The 27,090-nt window shown below is 37.7% G+C and overlaps 1 protein-coding gene across 1 annotated transcript in view; it reads left to right on the top strand.

Moving 5' to 3' along the window:
- The window catches only part of VWA8 (von Willebrand factor A domain containing 8), a 179,197-nt gene extending 153,347 nt beyond the window's left edge, over nt 1-25,850 (top strand). The window contains exons 38-45 of the mRNA XM_058826255.1: nt 3,203-3,311; nt 3,707-3,863; nt 6,594-6,702; nt 11,087-11,212; nt 13,057-13,215; nt 20,926-21,024; nt 22,197-22,435; nt 24,792-25,850. Coding sequence (XP_058682238.1) covers nt 3,203-3,311; nt 3,707-3,863; nt 6,594-6,702; nt 11,087-11,212; nt 13,057-13,215; nt 20,926-21,024; nt 22,197-22,435; nt 24,792-24,900 — 1,107 coding nt within the window. The 3' untranslated portion in view covers nt 24,901-25,850. The remainder of the gene's footprint in view (nt 1-3,202; nt 3,312-3,706; nt 3,864-6,593; nt 6,703-11,086; nt 11,213-13,056; nt 13,216-20,925; nt 21,025-22,196; nt 22,436-24,791) is intronic.
- Nucleotides 25,851-27,090: the final 1,240 nt, after the last annotated feature.

The following is a 27,090-nucleotide window of genomic DNA, read 5'->3' as shown; positions in this document are numbered from 1 at the left end:
CCTCATAGCTGGAGCTGAAGGCTGCAAGACTGAATTTGTGTGTTGTTTCACAAAGCCATGATATGCACACCAGGCAGTATGGAATCTGCACAATGATGCAGTAATGAATAGTGCCTTTCAGTGCATGTATGGCTAGGAGGAGCACAGATTTCTGTCAAGAAGCGGTGGTTAATCAAAACTTGTTGAAAGAAACAAAGTTCATAGAAGTCTGCAATTAGATTCAAATGGAAAATATTCAGGAGGGGAAAGGTCAACTTTTAAGCAAAGAAATTTATATATTTGAAAAATACCCATCACAACAATAATAGAAAACTCATTGTAGAAATTACTGTCAGACAGGCTTGGCAAAGCTAGTGTGGATTTTAGGTTTGCTCAAGTCCTTTCTCTGCTTTTAGTACTTGTTTTTCTTGTCTTCCTTCTCACTCCAGACAAACTAAATATTTCCTGCTGAGTGTTCTTCAGTTTCTCAGGTTCCTAATCCATCCAGTTTTGGATTCTGCTACTTAAATCTACCTTTCCAATGGTTTCTAATGTCAAGAATTCCTCCAGTCCTCAGAGGGGTGACTTACCCTTGGCTCTTCCATCTCTTTATAATTTATCATACTGAAGAATGTATCATTGTCCAAAAGTTTTTCTCTTCAGTTTTTTCCTCATCCTCCCTCTGATTTCATGTCAAGGCTCTTTGATTTACTGTTTATTTATTTGTAAATATATCTTCAATTCTGATATAGGTATTTGGTAGTCTAACTTCTAGTTTACAGAGGTGCTTTCAGAGTAGAGACGATTTGTTGGCTGGAAAATTACCTTGAAACTTGTAAAATTACCTTCCATAGATAGGGGAATGGGAAGGAGAAAAGTATGACAAGTCACTAAGGGAATTATCTAAAGCTCAACGGAAAACCAGAAAAGTACATCCAGAAGATTCTCTTCAGAAAATTCTATGGTGTGCTAATATAATGCAGTTTCTAAGTATATGGTAAATCTGAAAAATAATTGCCCCAGCAAACCAGTGCTAATAAAAATTGCTTGTTGAAGTATTCAGAGTTAGCAAAATTCTACTACCTTTTGTCTGCATAGATGATACTTAAAAATAAATGAAACTGCTGCAATTCACTAGCATGATATTTACATCAATTCACTAGCATGATATTTACATCTGCTGGTGGTGTTCCATTCCAGTATTATTGAATTTTCAATTATTTTATCCATTCAGCCATTAACTATACATAAAAAGAAAAATAGTGAAGAATTCTTAAGCTATGATAGATTGTAACCCTTGTTTATTTTTTTCTTTCTCTAGCAATTTTTTTCAAAGTTTTAACAGAAATTAAATGTTGGATGTTTGGTGTCCTTGTAAGAAGAGAAAGCAAAAAAATCATTATGAGACAGAAGATTTTCTATTAGCCACATGCCATTTTGAAGTTACAAATACCAGACTTAATCAGATCTGATCAGATCAATACTGTTGTAAAATAAGTTTCTATTAGAAACATGTCTAGTGCATGTGTACTAGAAACACTATTTATGAGCAACTAATACTTGAGAAATATATATGTGCAATAATGCTCTTTTGTCTACAGACCTTTTCACTGAAGATTTAAAAAATGCTTCTATTTCAAAATGTCTAGTGGATTTTTTAAATGGAAAAACTTGACAAAAATAGAATACGACATTTGCGTCGCTGATTATAGTTGTTTGTTTCAGAGAGTTTTCTTTTACAGAAGGAATATTTTTCTATAAACAATATGTAAGCATGAACATGTAAAATTTTTGCCTAATTTCATGTTTCTCATTATAGAATAATGTTTTGATTTGTTTCATGAAGCTGGAACTATCAATTTAGTTTTATAACTTTGTTTTAAACTCAGCAATTTTTGTTAACCAGTGTTTCTGATAGTTTTTAAATCCACCAGTTATGCAAAAAAAGAACGGTTTATTTTGGAGGAAATCTCTTAAACCAAAAAAGTATATAACCCTAAGGATAACATGCTGTTTTGGTTACATGTTTCTCCCTACACAAATGTTAAATGGATGTAATTTATCAGATTAGATCTTGATTTTACACTCATAACATGGTTCACAGAGGATGTGTTGTACCTCTTTGAATTGATATAAATTCTGTAAAGGGAAAGAAAATTATGTTTTGAATAGCTGCCAGGACAGTGTTGTTAGAGCACATGTTTTCAGTTCAAAAACATGTGTGGAATTCATGTCAGCAGTGAGTCTGCAAGACAGTGAATTCAAGGATTAAGCTGCTGTACAGTGGAAACCCTGATAATACCAGTGAACTTCTGAGAAGGCAATAAATTGTAGTTACTGAGACATATAAATTCATTGGAGAATTAAATTTATTACGGTAGATAAGAAAAAAGTTAATTTTAAGTGGTTAGAGACACTAATTTTCCATCTCAGTCATGGGGTTTTGTTAAAAAAAAACCATAAAGTGGCACTAAATTATAGAAGATTAGTAAGGGGCAGTTCACACATGATTCATTGATTTACTACATGACTCAGAGTTAATTATGAGAAGGAGTATTTTTGCCTTCAGTCACCCACTTAAATCCAGCCCCAGCCTAAAGTGACTCAGCCCTGACCATCTGGCAGCTGTTGGATGTTCAGCTGTGCCGTGAATCGGCAGTGAAAGTGCCCTCAGTGGACACATCTAGAAAACCCAGCACGGGAGAACTTCTGTGGTCCAGGCAGTGATGCTGAGGATTGCATGAGCCTGTTATTTGAACCGGCCATTTGCTGACCAGTCTCATCTCTTTAGCCCCTGTTCATGAAAGGAACATCAATCTACCCATCAATAGGGAATGCGGGACTGCAGTTGGGTGCACATGAGACGTGTAAATGGATGTGAAATGCTGTGGATATACAATAAATACTCTGAGAAGTGTTTGAACTGCAGGTTATTCTGTTTACAGGGGGATTTTGAGTTATGTTGGGCAGTTTTCAGCAAGCAATTTCTAGTGTGGATATGAACAGAAGGTAGAGGGGTTCAGATGTGGCAGTAGTCTTTGTTTGGGGGCCTAATGTGCCACTCAGGAGTCCTGGTTTACTCTGCTCTGCTCTAAAGTTAAATGTTGCATTTATTTGTGGTGGTCCTGCAGCTACTCAGCACACCTAGTATATTATTATTAGGTTGTTGGGGTGTTTTCTTCACTATAAGAGATGTTTACATCTCTCTTTCTCTCTTTTACAGATAACAATTGAGAGGGAAAGTGGTTTGGATGTCAGCTCCCCTAAACATGGAAAAGTGGATCCAGACAACATGCCACATGTTGGTGGAAATATGTGGGCTGGTGGAACAGGTCTTTCATTGATTCATATTTTATTTTGTTTTGTTTTTAATGCATCATTGACAGATACCTAAGGGAGATGGCTATGCCAGTCAAAAATGGTTTAATACAAAGCTGTCCTCTGCCTAGAGCCATTTTACCCAATACAGGGTTGGTTTATTGCCAGTAAAAGAAGAGAAAAGAAATATTTGTCTCAACAAACTATAATACAACTATTCCATGGGAGTTCTTCTTTACCATGATAGCTGTTTGGTTTTGAAAACCTTTGCCGAGAAATATTTCTACTGGGGATTGTTAGCAACATTTTTGGAACATGTGTAGATGACAGTGGAAGCTTTAAAGAAAATGTGTTTTTATTTTTTTATCAAATGTATATTCCTAATGGTTTTTTATCTCAACCATCCTAGGTGGGAGAGACACTGCTGGGTTAGGTGGCAAAGGTGGGCCTTATCGACTAGACGCTGGCCACAGGGTCTACCAAGTATCTCAAGCTGAAAAGGATGCTGTTCCTGAGGAAGTTAAGAGAGCTGCTCGAGAGATGGGTGAAAAGGCATTTAAACAGAGGTAATGTGGAAGTCTTTTTTTTCTTTTCCATTTCCCAGAAGAATTTGAAAAAGATGGCTGAAAAGGATTTTCTTTCTTAACTGCATTTATCAGCTACCTTACCCTGTTCATTGTCACTTAACAGAGATTACCAGCACATGTTTAGCTGTTCTGGACAAGATGTGTGGAATGTTTTATTGAATTCAGCCACAATGTTAAAATGACCATGTAATTTGGTAGAGTAAAACATAGCTAGATGGAGAAGGAGATTGAGGTAAATATTTATCTTTTTAAAAAGAAAAAGATTATATGTAGATTTCTTTGAATTATGATGAATCTAGATTGTATGTTGTTAGGAATTAATGACTTAACAAGTGTCTTTCAAAATGGACCACAGCAAGCACATTGTTTCTGTTTGAAAGATCTATAGCCAGATGGTTAGAGCATTGTGCTAATAATACTGTGGATTTGATCCCTGTATGGGCCATTCACTTAAGAGTTGGACTTGATGGATCCTTGTGGATCCCTTCCACCTCAGAATATTCTGTGATTCTGTAATTTGCACTATTAAGCTTCAGCAGCTGATTAACACAAACAGCAGGTCTTCCCAGCATGAGTGTAATGTGTGATTACTGATCAACCCTTTCCCAGAATGTGCACAGAGATTCAGATTTCTTCCACCAACTGAACTCTCAAGTCAAATTCTGGTAATTTGTGTTATAAAAAGCATTCCCCCCTCTTCAAAATTGCTTCTGAGCTGCTTCATAATAGAAACAATGGGTATATATGGTCTTGGATACTGTACATCTGTCTGTGCATATGTCCATATACACACCTGGCATGCTTTGATGAGTTTCTACTGCCTGTGTGGTGATTTACTAAAACAGAGAAAAGGGGAAATTCCTGGCTACTGCAGCATGCTATGGGAATAGTGCCACTATGCCCTGTAAAATCTGGGTATCTGTACATGAGGTAACAATTCCTGTCCTGCAAAACCCAAGTGGGCTGGCACATACCAACTGCAAATGTAGCCTATTATGAAACCATATTTGATTGAATCATTATTCTGTACCACTTGTATAGTTGTGGGAACTAACAGGTAAGAATACAGAGGTTGGAGTCCTCAGGCTGACAAAAAAGGAAGGGAAACTGCAGATTTCACTGCTTTGTTTATACAGGGGAAAAGAGAAATTTTGTATAAAAGCTATTGATGCTTTCCTGGCTAGATAGTATTTCTACTGGAAAACATTTTAAATTGCCCTATTTAACAAAAATGAAATTAAGAACTACTCTGGGATAGATGCACTATTTTCAATGGTATTTTTTCTGAAATACCTTTCACTTTGGATTGATGTAGGATGCAACAAAGTAAAACGCCATGTGAGGTTCTTTTTGTTTGAAACAAAGTATTTCTTTTGTAGATCTGAAGATACCAAACTCTGTTGGCAGGATTCCAACAAAATTAAATGTGGCAGCACTGAAAGTTACATTTTCCTACCTCTAATGAATAAGAGTTGGCTATAATGACTATGTGCATGCAAAACTTTAAATAGAAAAAGACATCATGATAGAGACAACAAAGATTTGATGTATGATTTTAATATTATCTTCAAAGGGTTGGTCTAAACAGCAGTTCTCAGGTGCACTTTATGATCCAGGCAATTAACTTGTGATAGTGTTATAAAAACTTGCCATTAGAAATAAAATTAGCCTATACATACTTTACTATCCATTTATAGTTCAGTTAAACTTTTTTCAATAGTATGTTTTCAACACTGTGAGTGAGATTATGCTGTTATGAAGTGCTTGTTTGAAATGGGCTGGGCACAGGCAAGTAAGTTTTAGCTCAGGAGTGAACCTAGCCACATGCTGAGGGGTGGGGTGGGCAGGTACACAACTTCTGCCTCTCTGCATGATGTTGGGTCATGACAAATACTGAACAATGAGCACTCCCAGCATATCTGCCTGTCCCCTAGCTCTTTCTTCACTGTTGGATCTCTGTAAATACATTCCAATAGTAAATGTCACCTGCTAAGACATGTTGTTTAAAAGGTGATACAGAACTTGAAATGGACACATCTTTGCTTATAAAGAAAGCATGTATCTGTTTACATGGTGCAGGTGTGCTCTGTTACAGGCCTCTGGACAGGATAGTACATGACTCATTTTTTATGGAGGGAGCACATTTTTGTTAGTGCTCATTTAAAACCCTGTTGTTTCAAGGTTTCTTCATTTAAAGACGCACCAACATAAGTATTTGAGACAGTTACTATTTGTAGGTCTTCAAGGACAGATTTTATAGCGTGTCTTTACTTAACCTTTGTGTTGAAACATGAATCAGGCTGTGTTTAAAATACTCCCAATAGTGAAGTAATGAATAGACACTCATGATCTTTTTATGTACAGATAGCAGCACCTGCGACAACAAAACCTTTCAAATTTGATCACATTTTTCAGAACCTTTGATTTACTTCTCAAACTTTAAAGCAGATTAGGAGAGAGTAACAGATTTGTAACTTCAATGAGTTTTAATGTGATACAGTCCCTGTAGACATCGGTGAACATCTGCCTTATCAAAAATTCACAAGAGCAGCTGCCACTTCTCTGATTTGTCTCTTCTGTGTGCTGGTTGCAGTCTAAATTTCACTTAAAGTAAATGTACATAAAGTAAATAAACTTTTAGTTTACATAAGTAAATGGAGGATACGCTTGTTTCCTAAACTGTTCTTAGCTCCTTGTTCTTTCCTTTAGATTAAAGGAGATTCAGATGAGTGAATATGATGCATCAACTTATGAAAGGTTCTCTGGAGCAGTCCGACGTCAAGTTCAGTCACTCCGCATCATCTTGGACAATCTGCAGGTAATCTTAGATTCTCTGATAAAGGAACACAGGGAGGTCATTACATTAGCCCCCAAATATTGTCCTGCTAATATCCTGTTAACATCTGGTGGTCATTCCTTTGAAGGCTAAAAGCAGGTTCAGGTTATAATCAGTTAGAAAAAAGCAGTTTCATATTACTGTTTTAAAATATAGCCTACAAGTGGATCCCAGTGCTCATCTCTATGAGTTACAGTATTCCCATTCCACACCTTACAGAGATTACTTACTCAGGAGCACAGTTTTGTGACAGAAAATACTACTACACATGAAAAGAATTTGTGAAGATGTGTAGAGCCCAGTCTTTGTCCTTACCTCCAGTCCAAAAGAGTATTTTTTAGCTGTGAAGTGCAAATGCTATAGATTTTAAAAGAGACACCCACTCCATGTAAGAGCTTTACTACATAGGCAGCTGAAAACATGGATTTTTCCCAAGTTTGTTTTTAACTCCTGCTAACAGAAATCAATACAGCCCAAATCTCCTAAGTGGAAACTCACTAAAATGACCAGTTTGCCTTTCTTCTGGTAACTGGTGTGGTGGTTGCTCTGGGATTTTTTAATACTAGTGTTCATAGACAGGGTAAATAAAATTGTAAGTGCATTGTTTCTAGGAGGCATCTGCTAATCTTCAGTGAAAATTACAGGAAAAGTGATTTACTCATTATAAGACATATTTGATTATAAATATTTCTGTTAAGGGCTACTAGCCACTAGTGTATATATACCTTAGTTTATTAGTCCCCTGTGCTGTTTCTTAAGCAATAAAACTGAAATTCAGAAAGAAACCCCTCTGTATGATAAACAGCCTCCTCCTGAACAAAGAAATCCAATCCCCTGGTATTGCAAGTCAGAAGGGTAATATTTCTTTTCCTTATTTATACCTTTAAGCCTTTATAGCTACAACAGCATTACTATAATCACATATATACACAGAGAACCATTAGCCAGTTTTATTATGAATGTACCAATTCAGAGAACTCCTCCTGTAATGAACATTTAAGTTGGGCATGATTAGGTAATTCATGCACTTAGTATGTGTCTCAGTTCAGGACACAGACTTTTGGCTTATAAGGACAGGTCTTTGTTGAAAAGAAAATCAGATGTAAATCTCAGGGTTTTTTCTACAACATTTATATCTAGGTGGATATTTTGCCATGTTTTTAGTGCACACACTATTGGAAGCACACTCTGGGTATGAAATCAGTAAGTGTATCTTCAGTTTTAAGTCTTTGCATTATCTATCCCTTGGAACCAAAATTCTTATGTTCAGGGATCATGTTAATCATAATAAAAAAATAATATATTTTAATATAAGAAGGTATGTCCCCTTGCTTTTTTAAAAATGGTCATTTTAATGTCAAGGCAAAGCCTTATAAGCCACACTGTTTTATGAGACTTTGCTAATTTCCTGCCAAGACCTGTAACAGCTAACCACAAAGTTAGGAAATTTATGTAATTTATAATGAAATAAATGAAAATTAAATTAAATTAAATTATGATAAAAAACCAAATTACTGAGTTTGAAAAAGCTAGGGACAGAATAAGAGCAATAGTGAAAGAAAATAAAAGAAAATTTTTAACTGTATGAATTTTTATATAGATTTTGGTAAGATGAACTAGGAAAATGAAGATAAATTATTATAGGAGTTACTTAGTCATTCCACATATCTCAAATAAGAAACCAATGGCAAAATTCATTCTAGTAAAATTTGCAACCCAGATGCCTATGTGTTTTTAACTTTGTGAAAATCCCACATTACCTTTTCAATAGAGATAGTGTTCAGCTTTTTAAAAATGTCTGAGTTTACTTAGTTTCAGACTGTGTTCATATAATTAAGCCATGTTGTTCCTGGATTTTCCTGGATTTTCTCTTCAATATTGTTAATTTTGTTGGTTTTTTTTTTAAACTGTTATTAACTATTTATTTTTATTAATTTTGTTTATTTTAATTATTTATTTTTATTGCTATTTTTGTGGATTTGTTTAAAATATATTCACGTGATTAAATTTTATCTCCCTAGAATCAAGAGGCTGGGATTCAGGTCCAGTTGTCTATGGCTCATCAAAAGTTAGTAGCAGCAGAAAGAGATTTTTGGAATAGGCAGATCCTTGAAAGTGATACATAAACATAGTCTGAGAATGTTATTTCATTGTTCATTTTGCTTTTTATAACTCACTGATCTCTGTCAGCTCTTTGAACAACGTTATCAAAACATAATGAGATTTTGTTTATCTTCTGTAGAAGTAGCAATGCCAGAAGTGCAGGAAATCCTGTCACTGATGGGCTCTTTCTTCTCTCCCCTGAAGTTTGTCTGTCTGAACTCCAAATTCAAAAGGTTATGGTCAGCCAGTCACTTAGAAAGACCTTCTTCAATGTTAGGTGAATTGCTTTCCAGAAAGTACTACTCTCATTATTGATTATTGCAGAGAGAATCTGGGGCAACTGTCCCTGTCTGAGATGTCTGAGCATCATTTAGGCCCCTGCATTTAAACTGGGCAAACCTGAGCCTGAGTGACTGAGCCTGCTGGGCACTGTCTGATTTACACCATGTAGGAATGGTCTAGTCATAGAAGCAAGAATAAAATAGTTGCAGTCCTATAATTAGCATGGCTTGGAGAGCTGGAAATATGAAAAACCCTGTGGCCTGTCAGTAGCAGTTTTGTGATTTCAGCAGCTAATGGAACATTTGTGTAATGTTTTCCCAGAAACAAAAGCAGACCGCAACTGGCAGTGTTTAATACATCCTCTGCCATTACAACCTACATATTTAGATGTGATAACTTCACATACACAACTTTTTCTCTGACATTTACAGGCATCATAGCTGTAATTTTTTAAATTATAAATTTAATATGCCTATGACATCTTCCAGTGAAAAGAATTACTGTAGTGGTGCACTGTGATCCATGAAAATGTATCAGAGAACACAACTGGCTGAATTCTCAACCTCAAAAATCTTACCCACTTTCTCCTTTTGTGATTTACTAAAAGTCTGTGATTTCCATGTTTTTTGGAAAACATTGTTTATGTCTCCCATCAGGAAACATCTGTAAAGCCTTTGATTTTGTTAATCAAAACATTTTTCTGTGCCTTTGTAGTCTTTCTGCTCACTTATTTTCATGGGCAAGTATTCTATTAATCTTGAGTAATTATAGTCAATAGTCTGTAGTCCAGAACTCCTTCTCTATACACCAAAACAAAAAACTCATACATTTTGCTCAAAGCAAAATCAAAGATTCAGTGAACCTGAAGAAGTCATTACCTGCCTGTTCAGACTATACAAAACTGTAAATATTCATCCATTCAAATCCTAGGCCTGCACCCTACTGAGGATTTTTAATGTAAGATTTCCTGCTCATCAGAGAGGAATTGATTTTCATTCCTGAAAAATCAATGTTTAAGGCAGTTTGTGTCCTTCTGGATATTTGATTTTCCTCCAGTTGCTGACCAGCAATTTGCTAAGAGGGCGAAAGCATTATATGTATACAAATTCAAAATTGTCTTTCCTTTTTGGGCTTCCTACTAGGATGAGCATTTTTAACATTAAGATTTAAAGAAATTAAATAAACCATAAACCCCATATATACACAGACTTTGTTGTCTCTAGAGGGATCTTATGTACTATGAACCTATCCTACCTCATGTATGATGAAGCTATCCTTTGAGAATATGCTTAAACATGTTGCTTATAATATTGTAACACCTGAGTCTTCAATCTTAACTGCATGCTCTGTATACAGGAGTTCCATGAATACTTGAGTTCATGAATTGTAATGTATTTTCATCAAGTCGGGCTATAGATAACAAATGTTCTTTTAACTAAAGTGTTTAGTGGACTGTCTTTTGAGTATCATGATCTTAAAAGCAGGTTTTTAAAATACATAATTGGTTTATACTCTTAATATTGTTTGAAAAGCAACTGTTTACCATTGCCTAAAGTGGATACTCTTTAGTTTCACCTTTATGTCACCCAATGACTTTTTTTTGTTCTGTGTCAATTGAAAACACCTAACAAATGGTCAGTTATCTGTGTCCCTTCAGTTGTATGTATTTCTGAGCAGGCTTGCCACACACATTTTCAGCATATTTGCAAGGGTTAACATTTCTGCAGTTCACAGTTAAACTCTCATAAATGAAACTACTGAAAAAAGACCAAGTTACAGAGGGAATATATTCTTTGTCAGTGTTGAATTTTCTTTCAGAGAAGAAGACCAGGACAGCTGTGAACATGTGTTTGGATTTCTTTGACTTATGCCAAAACTATCACATCATTACAAAAAAATTAATGTGTATGTCATGTGCAGTAGGTCTTAAATTGTCTAAGACACACTCATATCACTGACTAAGATTTTTTTTCTGTTGTAGGCCAAGGGTAAAGAAAGACAATGGCTGAGACACCAAGCTGTTGGAGAGCTAGATGATGCCAAAATCATTGATGGGCTGACAGGAGAAAAAGCCATATATAAACGACGTGGAGAACTTGAGCCACAAGTAAGTATCCAACAAGAACCAGGGAAAGGTGGAAAAGAGCTTAACTAGTTTGCTGATTTCATAGTGGCTGTATAGTGTCTGTGCTTGAGGTTTGAGTAGGTCATATGGATGAGAAACTCAGAAAAATATCTCTGGCTTGGGATGTGCCTGACACAGACGCAACCACAGGGTGGAAGGTTTTCTGTACCTCTTCATATAGTGTTGCATGAATATTTCCTGTTGGCCACCCTCAGAGAGAGGACACCAATCTAGGTAGTGTTAAATTTTGATCCAATGCAACAGTTTTTTAAATTCTTATTTCGTATTTTAATGGCCAGGAGGCAATTTGCAGAGAACATTTATTTTGTTTGCTTTTACAGAAAAAAGGAAAATATTTTCTCACTAACTTAATTTTTGTTAACAAATATGTTGATCCCCAAGGAAGTTTTTTAAAAAAAAGTGGTTTACAAATGCATTTTACTTATTCTATGGTATACAAATAATTTCAACTTCCACAGATATTTGAATTTTCAAGAATAAAAATAATGATAAAAAAAAAGGGTGAGGATAGCGATTAAGATATGATAAAGCTGACTGTCCTATGGCCTGACTCAGCCATTCCTCTTAGAAGGCTTTACAGTTAGACCTATGAGTCAGCAACAGAGAAACCACTTGAATCAGACCAACTAAACCTGACCAAAACTAGTGGGGCTAGTCCATAATACTTAACAGTAATACTTAATGTCAGATTGCAGTTTTTAAGTACACTAAGTTGTTTTTGTAAATGGCTGAGTACAGCATCTTTTTGCATGTCAACTACCCACATGTGATAAATCCCTGGTATTATTTTTTATGCAGTTTGGTCCTTACGTTGCTTTGAATCATTTATGGAATTTGGCACTGCTTGTGTGAAAGATCAGTAAGGGAGAAGTTATTGAATCCTCAATTCTCATTTGTTCCAAAATATGTTTACTCAATATATAGTTTTAATGCTTTGGAAAAACTACTCAATTAGGCAAAAAAAGGCACCTTTAAGTGCGTGCATAAAAATCAAAATAAATGTAGGATTCAACGGGCCTTCTCTTCTTTTGTTCCTGGGAGGACAGGGATGCCACAGTCTATTGAAAGAATAATTAAAAGAATAAAGTACACAAATCCTCTCCAGGTAAAAGGAACATTTTAGCTATTTGTTTATATTGTGACTGGTTATTTTGTCAGATCATCCTTAATAGCTTCATACTTGAATCCAGACACATCTCATTGCATGCTAAATAAAACACCTCCCTTAATGTACTGTGCCAAAAATTGTTAGAACAGATGGGATTTGTTTTCAGGAAAAAATAATAGTTTCAGCATTAGAATGAAGATGGAACTAGTAGTTAATCAGAACAAGATTTCAAACAGTTTTGGAATGTTCTTAACCTCAGCAGACAAGTTTTTACAATCGTATACAGTCCCTTTTAGTACAGCACATGAAGGAAAAGCATTTCCATCATAAACCTTGTCAGAAAGAGTAAATTTAAGAGTTTCTTTACTGAAACAAAATGTTAAGAATCAAAACTGAAACAGAAAAAGTATTTTCCTGACAAGCATGTGTGGAATTTTTTGAGGTATTTTGTTTCCAGTCATTGAAGGTGAGGGAAAGCAATGAGCTATCTCTCAAAGAACTGGTTTGAAAGAGAAAAATAGCTGGGTTTTTGTTTCTGAAAAAAAACACACCAACAACAAAACTGAACAATGTTTGCTGGATAAAATTTTCTTGATTTCCAAAGTGTGTTGGGTTCTCTTTCTGGAATGTTTTATCTTTACTGATGTTTGGCTTTCCCATTTCTACTGAGTTTAGTTCTGTTGTGTTTCCCTGTCAGCCGGGGAGCCCCCAGCAGAAGCCCAAGCGCCTGCGCCTGGTGGTGGATGTTTCCGGCAGCATGTACCGCTTCAACGGGGTGGATGGGCGGCTGGAGCGCTCCATGGAGGCTGTCTGCATGGTCATGGAAGCTTTTGAGAATTATGAGCACAAATTCAAGGTAATTGCAGCTGGGCTGGGAGCTCTGTGGTTATTGCACAGACTGTGTGCAGCAGTGGAAAAAGTGTTTCAGCAGTCAGTCTAGCCAAGGAATATTATTCATTCCCACAAGGAAATAAGGACATTAATCTATTTCTAGCAACCTGAAAAATAATACTAGTGAAAGGGTAAGAAACATTACACATTTCAACAGGGGAGTATTCAATCTAAGATTTTGATTGAGTGAGATTTGCTGGGGTTTTTTTCTGGTTTTATCTGTTTCTTTGAGAAGAAACACTTAAGCCTACAAAACACAAGTAAATATGAGCTTCAGGACATGCAGAGATACCACGTCCTTCCATCCACTCAGAGTGCACACAGCAGTACTTGGTCATGGGAAGAGACCAGACTTCTTTGTCCCTTCTCTCTTCTAGCTAACTAAAACTAAGAAATAATTTCTTGTACTGAAACATACTAGGTTCCAAATGTTATTTAATGGTAGCCTGAAAATTAAATGTAAATAAGTGTAATACTCCTTTTGTCTCAGTAAGCCTAAACAAAGTCTATTCCATGTTATTTTAGCCATAAAGAAGGCAGGAATGGCAGTCTTCAGTTAAGTCTGGACATACCCTGTGTTTAATGGATGAACAGAATCCACAGATCCACTACCTTTGCTGAAGGGCATATCAAACATAAGAATCAAAATACATCTGAATAAAATGTAGAATCTCCTAAGCAAATTTAATAGAAACTTAGTCCAGATCAACTCACTCAGGCCTGCTTCACCTTGTTCCTCCAACAACATAATTCTACAGGTTTCTGTTCTTCCACAGAATCTCATGTACAAAATCAAGGATGTGCTTTTAGAACGTCTTCTAAAGTACAATCATGCACACTTCTATTTTTCAAGAGAAAAGTCTATAAAAGGAGACAGGCATTATGTTTTTTCCTAAGAAAACAAGACATGTGCTACCATCTTCTTTGGCAGTAATGCTTTCATGCCCTTAAACTTTCTTAAACACAGCATGCTGCAGAATTTCAAACAAATTTTGGTTTGAAAATATGGTTTTGATCCCAAAGTCACTGCATTCCTGGAAACATAATAAAAATATTCTAATCCTATTGGAGGAAAGTGCTGTAACCATAAACTTCTATCTTAGCCCAGAAAAGCCATGTGGGAGTTCAATGTAATTTAAAAAATAATTGGAAATCAGGGTTTTACTGGTTCTGCTGTTCGTGTATCTCCTGTTCACTGATAATAGAAAAGTTAAGGACAAATATTTACAGTGACAGTGCAATTATACAGCATGATTTGTGTAGCTTGGTAAATCAGGCATATCTGAGCAACACACTGTGGCAAAATGCAGGATCATCCACACAGAAAAGTAATGGGCACAAGGATAAATATCATAAACTGTGGTGTAGTCAACATGGTTTTGTAAAGCCAAGTAAGGTATCTATATGTGTGTGACAAGCAAGGTTGGTTGGTTGGTTGGTAGTGATTCTAAAGGCTCCTTGGCCAAAAGCAATTGACAAAATCCCTCGTCAGAGACTTGGGGATAAAAGGAAAATCCTTAAGAGAAAGAAAAGAATGCTAAAAATATAGGAAACTGATTGGTCATTTTTTAGTGGGTCAGTGGTGGAGCTGTGTTGGGATCTGTGCCAGGGTCCATGCTGTTATGTTGTTCTGTATATCTCTAAGTGATCTGTTAAAGGGGATGAATACTGAGGTGACAGAAGTTGCTAATTATGTGAAGTTATTTGAGAAAATAAGAATGGAAATCCAGCTGTAAGAAGCTGGAGAAGGACCTGGACATAAATGATGACTGGGAAATTAAATGGTGGGTCATGTTGAGTGCTTTTAGATGTAAAGTGTGGCAGGTGGAAGAAAAGAATTTTGATTTTAAATACACACTGAGAAAGTCTCAGCTTTCTGTTAGGCCTCACTCCCAGCTATAGACTGGTGCCCAACAAAGATGTCTTGTAATTATGTTGTGTGGTTCTTATCAAAAAAGCTAACAGAATGTTCTAAACTATTACAAAAGAAGAGAGAAAAAAGGAGAATGCATGAGAATGTTGCTATAAACATCCATAGTGCATTCACATTAGGAGTAATATGTGCAATTTTGCTCCCCCATCTCACAAAAATTCTTGTAGCACTGAAAAAGAAGAGGGTAACAAAGATTGCAAAGTTGTGGAAGTGCCCCTGTACAAGGAATGACTAAATAACTAAACAAGTCACTTAGTAAGAACAGCTCAGTGTGGAGGAGATAAAAATCAAGGAGCCAATAAAATCTTGACTAACACAGAATTGGTGACCAGGGGACAATTGTTCATTATGCTCTTATTTTAAACAATAAATTATGTTACATTCACACAGCTGAGGAAAATGGCTTAGAAAACGATAACACTGGAGAAGGATATAGCACAATGGCAGATAACCATTTGTCCTTATTTCCAGTGCAGCTCTAAAGCTGAGAGCCCAGAACACTCAAGTGCATGGTAAAGGAATGGCATGTAGAACTAGACATGCAGACAGTACACTGTGGAGGATTAATTAAGATCATTACAAACTCTCTTCAGTTCTGAGATTTTAAAATCTATGGTCAGGCTTCAGAGAGAAGGAAAGGCAGTGGTTTTTTTTTTCTTAAATATCCCTGACTCCGTTCTGTACAACTGTTGACACTTTGCATGATGCTGCTGATTTTTCTCAGGACAAAGCTGAAGGTTTGGTATGTCTGCAAAAATAGCATACATTTCTCATATCTAAGGGAGAAGCCTTTTGAAAAAGAACACACAACTGTGTAGTGTGCAATTGAAAATCTGCAGTTTATAATTTTTTTCTTTCTTCCTTTTTCTTATTCTCTTTTTCCCTGGTTTTAGAAAAATAAAGGCCTTTTTTGGCCTTCAGATATGCCTTCTGTTATCTGTTCCTGTTGTAGCCCCATCTGCATGGCTCACAACAGCATATGCTGCAAATTTGAGGGGTATCTTGTAAAATAGGTGTTGAACCAAAGGGATCATCTAGCTTGTTGAGCAAAGGAGATTTACATAGTAAAGTTCTCTTCAGCTATCTAACTGCAGTGCAGACTTTGAAAAGCAATTCCTGGCTTTTGCTCAGGATGACTTTCCTGATGCTGCTTGGTTTACTTCTCTGCTAAATACGGTTGTGAATTAATCAGATGCTCTGGCTTTTCCTTGGCTGTTTTATCCTACCCAGCTTGAGCTTTCCCCATGGGTGGTGCCACTTGGTATCAGGGATGATGTTGACTGTCTGATGATCTTAACAGCACTGAGTGAAGGTAGAAAATAGTTTCTTCTTGCCTTCTTATACAGAAGAGGTGAGTATTGGGTATGTGACAGCACCAAGCAGGTAATAAAGTTACCTTTTATAAAGTCAGACAAGTGCAGCAGGTATTTTTCAGCTTTTTATGCTCATGTGGGACATCTGCCCTACTTGCATTTCCCATAAATGCAGATAGTGAATTATTCCTTGTCAAGGGGAAAACAGGAGGCTCATCTTCTGAATAGCCCATTTTAAGTGCCAATTGTTTGAAAATGCGCAGAAGAGCAGTTTATTCTCTTTTTTATCTGAAGTAGTACTATGTCTGTCACAAACTGTATGTTTTTATATCATCCCCGATTACCATGATTTGCACATATTATGGCAGATTGAGGAGGCATGTCCAGTAAATTATCCAACAGCAATTTTATGGAGCCTTAAAAATATTGTGACCCAATAAATAGCATATTATGTAACTGGTAGGAAAATCCTGAATTGTTATTTATAGCTATATTAAAGAGGAATTGAAGTTTTTATATGCCTCTTTTAGCATTCTGTGTTTATAAAATTTACTGTGGAGGCAACGCTGCTAATTCAGGAAAAGAAGAAATGGTCCACGTTTGGCATAATAGTTTCTTTTAAATAATAAACAAAAGGTTTGAAATAAATTCAGAAAAATAGAATGTTCAATGTTGTCCAAAGACGAGATGAATTTATAAAGATCTAGCCCTCCAGCAGAGCCTAATTCACACTGCCTTTTACATTCAGCACACATCTTCTTTCAGCTTTTTAAATGCCTTCAGAAATGAAACCTTTTGGCATGGCAGCTGCAGAAGACAAAGTCTTCCATTTTACCCGTTTTAGGCAGCAGCAACTATCCATTCAGTGCAAAATGTGACAGTGGAAAAGAGATTGTTTTAACCTTTCCCTATGGAAAGAAACCAACAAAATGATGCTATTTCAAGATACATGTTTACATGTTGTGTACCCTGAATAGAGGACTCCTTGTCTCAGTGTACCTGAGGCTATTGGAAAACAAGCTCCTGTATACCACAATAATCTATTATTTCGATTAAGCTGTACCACGGCAAATGTATTTTGCTGCTGTATTTGTCCTGAGAGCCTTTGCTTGCAATTTTGTAAAACAAAACCAAAGTCAGTTGCAAGTAAGATTGTATCATGGCTTTTCTCTCACTTGTAACTCCATCCACATAAATCCTCCATAGAGAATTTATAGGGAAAATAGCATCAGATTTGATCCTTGCTTTTCACAGGCCCTTCTTCTGTGCTCATCTTTAGCTGCTGCAAAGGAAGGAAACTGGTTTTGACAAAGTCTGCATGCACCTGCATGTGTTGGTGTTCCCAGTTGACCAGGACTGTGGAGCTGTCTGCACCTTTTCTTTACAATAAGTACACCAAGATAATACAAAATCACTAAGAGTTCGTTTACTAGAACATAAAAGAAGCGGCAGTAATAATTTACTGCAAGAAAGAGATTTTAATTATTTTCCATTTCAGAGTGAGCTTCTTTGCTCCAGTTTTTCTCCTCTCCCAAACTCTTTTCCTAAATTTTGACAGATTCCATACATTCTGCTGGGCAAATACCTCGCTTCTGTCACCTGTAGATCTTTTCTGTGAGCCTACTCCCATCCCCCGCCCAGGGATGGTCTCCCAGCCTGCAGTCTTATGTTGATTTAAGTCAATCCAAGTCAGTGCAGCTGCATTCCCTTGCTGTGAACTCATCCAACCTCAAAGTTTGGGGAGCTGAGCTTCTCAAAAGCAAGCTCACACTCATTAGATTTTGGCTACTCCTGGTCCTTGGCTTGGCTTCCAGAGGGATCAGAGGACCATGAGGACCAGTGCACGAGGGCTGTTGACCACAGAGCCTCTTTTCCCCCCGCACAGCAAGCCCTCACTCTGTTTTTCAGGAGGCCCTACTTGACCCAGAATGCAGCAGTCAGGATTAATCAAATAACTACTTCTTCCCTGCTGCCTCACCGTACGTTTTAAAATCACAAATAGCATAGTAAGCTGTCAGCGAAGAAACAAGGAAACTGATAACATCTGTTAAAGATAAGCATGCATATCGAGTGCATGCATGGGCACACACAAAGAATACTAAGCAGCTCTCTGAGCAGGGAGCAGACAGGACATGATGTTCTCAGGTGGATGCCTTTCTGTGCCTGCAGTAGTTTGCTCAGATCATTTCAGCCTCGCCTTGCCTGTAACCAAGTTGTCTGTTCCCACCTTGTGCAAGAATGTGGAGGGGCCCTACTGTAGGGTCAACATCTAGTGTTTCATCTAGGAGATACAGCAATTCCCCTTATACAGGCTGTCACAGAGTTTAAACTCAGACTGGTTGAAATGAAAGCTTGTTCTGTTAATGGTGTGTGTCAAGAACCGTAAGGATATTCCCAAACAGCAAGGTTTGGCCTATTCCCATGAACTCAGTATGGCAGAGCTGACACAAAGACAGCCGGTGGGAGACATCCATGAAGCCAGGAAGGAGCTTTCTATGAAGGGATCGGCCTTTTTACACAGGAGAATGGCAGCATTTTGCTTTACGTAGTTTGTTGATTTCAAAGTGATACCGAATGCAAATCTGCTCAGCAGAGGATGTGCAAGGTTTCATAATTAAGAGCCTGCCCTGAAGATGTGTGGGCATTTCTGACATTGCATAAGAACCACGAGCGCTGTATATTTTCTGCTTCATTAAACCTCTGCTCTATTTAGTTCCTCTGATTTAAATAGTCTCTAATTTTTAAAACAATACTCATGCACACGTTCCTTGTGCATGGTACAGGTTTTATTAAACAGGATATATTCCTGTTTTATTTAGGAAGTATGTTGAATGTAACCTCAGCATTATTCTCAAAATTTGTATATTTTCATTTGCCATGTGTTCATATCCATCAAGAAAGAGTCTGAAACATTATTGGTGATAAGAAACAGGTTTTGTAGAGAAAGCATGTGGCAGTTTGAAAGCTTTACATGAGGCTGGGTAGCAAATACTAGACATGTGAGAGCTGAGGAGAGCAGAAATGGGAAAATCCAATAGAGCAGAAAGAAATGAGATTGTGTGAGGACTAGATTATATAAAGATTTCTTAGGGGAAGGAAGTCTGGTTTATGTGGGGCTGTCACAAAATGGTCTGACCCTGGGTGAAATAATTTACAGTATGTGGCACATTTGCTCTTTTACAGAGCGAGGTGTCACCTTTTAAAGTGTTGTTACAGCTGCTCTAGCTTTCTTTTTATATATTTTTAAGCAAATTTGTGATGTGGAAACCAAAAGAACTTTGTCTGTAAAGACTGCCATTTCTCCTCTCTCTAAGACCTGACTTATACCAAATAAAGTGTCTTTCAATAGGTAAGAAAAGATAGAAAAACTTTGAGGAATAGGCCTGCCTTTTACCAAATTATTATGTGGGAATTAGGGATGGTGAACCCAGCAGGAACCTGTAATAGTACTTGAAAAAAAGGAAACAGAAAGGTAAAATACTGCATTAGGGCTCCCTGTCAAGTAAAGGCAGATCTGTGCCAGCTAGGCAGGGGAAAATCCAGGCATGTTCATGCTGAAGAAATGCCAGCTCACGTCTCTCTGGGCTCAGATTCTGTACACTGTGCTCTCTTACTTGGTGCAGACAGCTCTTAAATCCATTTTTGTCCTGCTCATGAATTCTCCCCAGGGTGACTGCCACATTCACAACACAAAGGGCAGGTCAGGACCTTGCCATAACTCAGCTTGCCTTGGTTTTCATGTAACAACAAGGAAGCTCTCACATAAAACAGAGGCCTTCGCAATATTGTGTTATTTGTTCAACAGGATATTTGAACTACTGTTGTTCTACATGTCAGTTTTGCAGCATCTCACAGGAGAATGATGTGCACACCATCTCCTTTGAAAACATACAGGGGCTCTTGGAATTCGCTCCTCTACATACTTTCAGCAGTAGCTTTGATCTATTATGCACAAAAATAAGGAGTGCTGATTTTCAAGAAAGGGGACTTGTAATTTTTTTTTTTTTTTGGAGCAGAATGAGGTCACCAAAAAGATTCATCAAACAAGGAGCTACTCTCAAACAATGTGCTTCTTGTTTGTCAGACTCAAGAGAATGAAAATTGCTGCTTTAAAATAAATACATGGACAATGTGAGAGGGCAAGATCTTGATACTCCACATCACTGCTCTGTAGTTGGTGGGATGATGTGAAAAACAAACCATGGAAATAAGGAACTGTTCCTTCATTTCATTATTTAGCAATTCTTTCCTATGTTTTCGTGTCAGTGAGAAATTGCAAGTAGTTCCCTTAAGCAGCTCATAAACAGAAAAAGGGAACAGTTGAGGTCTTTTGTTGAAAATTGCAAATTGCCTTTGATCTGTCTTATGCCATTGTGAGCCACGGGCCATTTGTGACTTACAGGTGACTGATGATGTTTCTTTCTTGTAGTACGACATTGTTGGACATTCAGGAGATGGCTTCAACATTGCCTTGGTTGGGAGTGACAAAGTTCCCAAGAACAATAAGCAAAGATTGGAGATTCTTAAGGTAAATCCTACTGATATGTGATGCTGGTAATTAAGGATTTTATGACTGCAAAGATAAAATTGTAGGCAGCTGACAGAATGAAAAACATGAGGATGGTAAAATAAATACAAGAAAGCAAAAATCTGTGTATTTGCATAAAATTGAAACAGGGCCTTTCAGAGACATGGTAGAAAACAAATTCTGCCAAAATAGTAGAAGCTGGGTATGGCTTATTCTGGAGTGCTGCACCCTAAACATGTCATTTTGACTACCTGTCAAAGGATAGGGGAAGTTCCAAAGATTGTGCAGTGATACAGATAGCTGTGCCCAAATCATGTGATATTCTTAGTGAATAAGTGACTCATTCAAAACTGTAGAGGGATCCCAGGTCAGTGATTTAGTCTGGTACCTTCAAGAAGTTATGCATCACAGTAGCATTGGGAAAATGTGTCAATGCTAAACTGAAAACATGTTAAAGCACAATGGCAAGGTGAGTGTATTCACCAAATTTTTTTCTGTAGTAGGATGAAGAAAAATTGAGTATATTGTAGGATTTACCAGGTTTGCAGCTTGATAGGCTAGAAGTATGTATTTGAGCTTCCTTCAAAAATGATTTTTAAAATAGCTCCTTTGATTAGAAGAAGCTGATTTAGTAACATCTAAAATTCCTGGCCTTCTACATAGAAAACAGCTTCCTCAATTAATATGGTGTATTTACTTTGTAATAAATCAAACAAAATGTTTTATAATTTTTAAATGTGACTGCCACTGTCAGGAATCAGATATTTGATAATAACTAAGACAGTACTAGGATTTGGAAGTCCAGTGCAAATGACGAACATGCAGGAGCCATACATAGCATTAGGAAACTAAGCCTTGTTCTGTTCCTAAAATACATAGGAATGTATCTATTCAAACTGCAGCTGACCAAAGTATTTTACCTTCCCTAAGGCACAGTCTAATAACCCTGTGTGGGTTTTGATTGTTTGACTGTGTTTTTAAGAAGTGCTGCCTGTCTTAAAATATGACATATTATGTACAAAAAGCTGCATCTTCTTTTGTATCTGGAGCATTTCTGATGGATCCCCTAATATAGAGGTACTGAGTATTTACTCCCTCCTGTGCTAGCTGAAATGAATGCTTGTTCCTAAAGTCATCTTACGTGTTTCCATGTGGTTATGCTGTGCACACAGACCATGCATGCCCACGCTCAGTTCTGCATGAGTGGAGACCATACCTTAGAAGGGACAGAACATGCCATTCGGGAAATCGCCAAGGAGGAGGCCGATGAGTATTTCGTTATCGTCTTAAGTGATGCAAATCTTGAGCGTTACGGAATTCAGCCGTCAAGGTTTGCACAGGTCTTGACCACCAACACTCAAGTCAATGCTTTCGCCATATTTATAGGATCCTTGGGAGACCAGGCAGATAGGTAAGCGCGTTTGGTTTATGCCTAGTACTGTTTGCTTTCATTCAGCATAAATCTAAATTATGCTTTTATTTTTAACAACAGCCCATGCTGTTGTTCTCCACTGTAGGAGAACTGTGGTGTTGGTCATAGTATCATAAAGTCATAGAATGGTTTGGGTTGGAAGGGACGTTGAAATACCATCTATTTCAACCCTCCTCCCATGAGTAGGGACATATTTCACTAGAACACATTGTTCAAAGCCCCATCCAACTCAACTTTGAACTTTGCCAGAGATATGGCAAACACAACTTCTCTGGATGATCTGTGCCAGGGCACTCATTTGTAAAAATTTCTTCCATATCTCCAATCTAAATCTACCCTCTTCCAGTTTAAAACTGCTACACCTTATCCTATAATTATGGGCCCTGGTGAAAACTCTCACCATGTCCTTATGAGCCCCGCGTATTTATTGAAAAGCCTCAATAAGACCTCCCTAGACTTTCCTCTCCAGGCTGAGCAACCTGAGCAACCTCTCAGCCTGTCTTCATAGCAGAGGTGCTCCATCCTGCTGACGATTTTTGTCTCCAACATGTCCATGTCTTTCCCGTGCTGAGGACCACAGAGCTGTACACAGCACTCCAGGCGGGGTCTCAACCTGAGTGGAGTAGAGGGGCAGAATCCCCTCACTCACCCTGCTGGCTGTGCTGCTTTTGATGAAAGAAAGCCAGGGTACAATTGGCTTTGTGGGCTGCAAGTGCATATTGATGGGTCATATCCGACTTTTCACTCATTTTTTCTTACCATTATCATTATAAATGTACTGGCGTGAAGCTGTAGCTTCTGAATTGAGTCGGGAAGAGATTGGCTTGTGGATCCTGCAGACATCCCTTATAGCCAGCAAGTTCAGAATAGTCCTGTGCATCCAAAGGGAGCAGCTGATTCCATCCTCCTGCTGCAGGATGTGCACTATACCCTTATGTTGTGACACCATGTAATCATAATAGAGATGTGGTGCATTTGTTATTGCCCAGTATATGGTTCCAGTGTGCGTAGGCCTAAGAAAAGAGGTTAAAACAAAAGATGCTGGTCTTAATTGGTCTTCCAAACAGCCAAAAATTTGACTCAGATACTCCCCTTGTGTTAGAGACATAAATTCTTTGGAATGTCTGAGACAATATGCCTAAGTTTAGTTCTACTACATAATTTCACTTTAAAATGTTTGAGCACAAGGGGGAAAATATAAAATGCTGTGCCAGGTGTTCTTCCATGTTCCACGTCCACTGAGAACCAGTACCTGCAGCAAAAAGCTGGTATAGCCTCAAATATCAAGTGTCTTTTCAGTTTGAGTTCTCAACTACAGGAGAGTGAGAAAAATCTGAAAGGGACTTGGTGCTCAAGCAGTAAAGGGTTGAAAGATACAACTGCACAGACACTGTGAGTTGTGGCTGCAGGTCTGTACATCAGAGCTGTGTTATTCATCAAAACAGACTCCATTCTGGAAGACTGCAATTACAGAAAGTCTCTTTACTTTTGATAGAAATTAAAAAAAGAAAAAAAAATCTTTGACCATATCCTGCTGTGTAAGAGATCTTATAATGGCCTAGTTCACTGCGTATGGAAAATGCACACAATGCTGTCACTGAAATGCATTTCTATGTATGTGGAAGTGCAGAATTAGACAAAGCCTTCCTGTAACTGCCGTGGGGGAAGAAGGGAATTCTCTGTTGCAGCTTTTTTTTACAACTAATTTTAAAAGTGAGAATTTACTTAGCATTGGAGGAACAGTGTAGAGCAAAATCTCATGTCAAAAGCAGAGAAAAAAAAAAATCCCAGGCCTGCTAACTGGACATGAGGGAGATGAGGTTTGTAACATGCATTTAGTTTGACTTTTAAGGTTGGGTTAAGCTGTGAATAAAAATGTGTCAGGTTAATATTGGCAGAAGAATACATTTCTGTGTTATCTGCAGTGATATCAAAGAAGAAATACAAAGACCACTGCTAGAATCATTGGATTTGTTGAACTGAAAGAGCTGTGGGTTCATAGTAGTCAATTTAGGATAAGTATCTTCATTTCCAGTGTAAATCTGTAGCTGTCCTTAGCAAACCAGTTGTGGTGATGCCTCATGGGATCACTGGTATCTTGATCAAAATGGGGTTCTGGTATGTCAGAAAGAGGACAAGGATAGAAATTTCTGGAAACACTCTCGTTTGTGTTGCTGAAAGGAACTCTGTGCCCTACCCGCCCTCAGTGTTTTCTCCCTTTCTTGCTTTCCAAACCTTTAACTGCATGGTGACAGCAATGTGAGGAATCCTGTCCTCTGGTAGGGAAGATAATTTGAGGTGGTAATTGTTTCTTGTCCCTCATTCTGCTCCTTAGGCTGCAGAGGACACTGCCAGCAGGTCGGTCTTTTATTGCCATGGATACCAAAGAGATCCCTCAGATTTTGCAGCAGATCTTCACATCTACCATGTTGTCAAGTGCCTAAGCATCACTGATGGCACCAGGTGTGAACTCAAAGAGGAAACCTACTCCTGCTGGAGGTACAAACCCAAAAGCTGAGGATAAACACAATTATTAATAAAATACAAACCCTTCTCTAATCAGCCAAGCAACCATAATCTACATGACGGCCAGGCTGTAAATTTTCCCCATGAATCTCTCAAGGGATTTCAAAGAGCTGCATGGGGGCAGAGGATGGCAACAGAATGGATGTTTTTCCAGAGGGACAAGCAAACAAAGAACAGTCAGTGATCATTCCTTTGCCTGCCATGTTGCCAACACTATGGAATCATCTCACCCTGTTTCATTAAACAAGGTTCACTGAGATTTGGTAATCCTGTGCAAGGCACAGATCCAGGCAATCTGTGTCAGTGTTTCGTGTGCATATGTTTGAATGGGTGGTTAACTCCATCTCTGATTTAAACAGCACTGCTCTTGCCAGGCAGGAAATCCTTCCTTCCTTTCCTGTTGCTTTCTTGTCTTGATGGGCATCAGGGCTTCCCTGCTGCTGGGAACAATGGAGCAGTTTGGAAACACTGACTGTCACATGTAAACATTCATTATCTGATCAGGCACGGTGCTCCAACTTGTCAGATCTAGAGAAAGTGGCTGTTAAGAAGTAAAGCAGCACAAAAATAGATCGGTTCAGTTCTGCCTATGGAAAGTAAGGGGAAAGGGTCAAAATGCTCTTAAGAACCCAAGAGGCAGCATTTCCAAGGAGGGAATTCCTGCCATGCCTCCTTTGCACAGCCAGTGATGCTGCACCCACTGCACTGTTGCACAGAATCCCTGGAATGGCCACAGCACATGAGGGTGACTCTTTAATCAGGAGACAAAAAAGTTACTTGTGATTTGCTGGAGTTTTTCTTGGGTCATTTGAAGGTGAAACTGGAAGAGAGGTTTAGGCATGAAAAAATAAGTTTTTTTTTTTAAAAAGGAAGAGGAAAAAGTATTTTAGCAAGATGTCTGTGTTAGAATGTATTTAATATCCAAGTCAGTTGCAAAGACTTATTCTGTGATTCAATCAGCTGGTGTTTGTCCCATGAGGCAATAATTCCTCTTTATCTACTAAAGAAGAGATATTTTGTAGTTCTTTGGGAACAGTGGAATACTCGATGAATTGAATGTATGATTTAATTAAGCTGGTGTGGGGGATGTGCATCATCACTGATACTCTGCTGATATTAGAGAGTAACTGAATAAAAGAACATTCAGAAAGAGTGCTTATAAAAATCCGAAGGAGGAATTGCAATTCTTTTAATATTTTTCCTAGTTCTGCAGTTGATCAAGCAGCACCTTGAGCAGTATCTTCGGAAGGGAGGAGGCAGATTAATTTGGTCTCATTAAATACAACCAGTGCTGTTTTAAGCTTATGGTGGTCATTCTCTACTTCATCAGTCCTGCAGCAAAAAATCTTGAGCAGAGCATCAAAAATGTCCCCTGTTTAGGATGTTTCAAAGTTTGGTTAGCTTTCAAACTCTTTATGACAAGAGGGGATGGAAGACATTTTTCAAAGTCTTGTTTGCATTGTTATGATGACTATATAAGTGAAAACAAAGAGATTGAAGATGCAGTTCCTGTTTGGAGATAAGGGAATTGGGAGGAGAAGGTTGAGAAGGTTATCCCTGGTCGGGACAAATGCACTTGTACGCACAGATGCTGCTACTAAGAGGAAGTGCGCTTCAAAATAAAAGTATCTTGGTCCTGTAAACATATGATGAAATACTAAATGCAATAAAGAATTGATACATTAATAAAGCTCTTACTAAATGTGTGTTTACATGGAAATTCCTTTAGCAAGTCTGCCTTTATTGCCAGCAGTCCTGAAAAAAAGGAGCTTTTTGTTGTAATTAATTAGCAAATGCACTGTACACTTTCTACCTGACCTGTGTGGATAAACTTTCTCACCTCAGATTTATATGCAGTAAAATACTGCTATCTTTAACATAAAAAAATTTGTGTTAAGGGAAAAACTATGATTAATCCAGTTTTAAATCTTTTGTTTGATTATGTCTCTAAATTATACTTCATGTATGAAAATAATTTACAGTTACCTTTCATTACAGTTACATAATTTACAGTTAACATTTCTGTAGTGTTTGGTTTTATTCTTTGTTTCAGAGGATGTCTGTTGTGTTTCAGTTCTTGTTCCTTGGGCCTATAGGATACAGCCATG

This window comes from Poecile atricapillus, chromosome 1 (genome assembly GCF_030490865.1).
Source record: "Poecile atricapillus isolate bPoeAtr1 chromosome 1, bPoeAtr1.hap1, whole genome shotgun sequence".
Classification (NCBI taxonomy): Eukaryota; Metazoa; Chordata; class Aves; order Passeriformes; family Paridae; genus Poecile; species Poecile atricapillus.
Note: the sequence above shows the minus strand (reverse complement) of the source record. Positions and strands in the feature narration are given on the sequence as shown.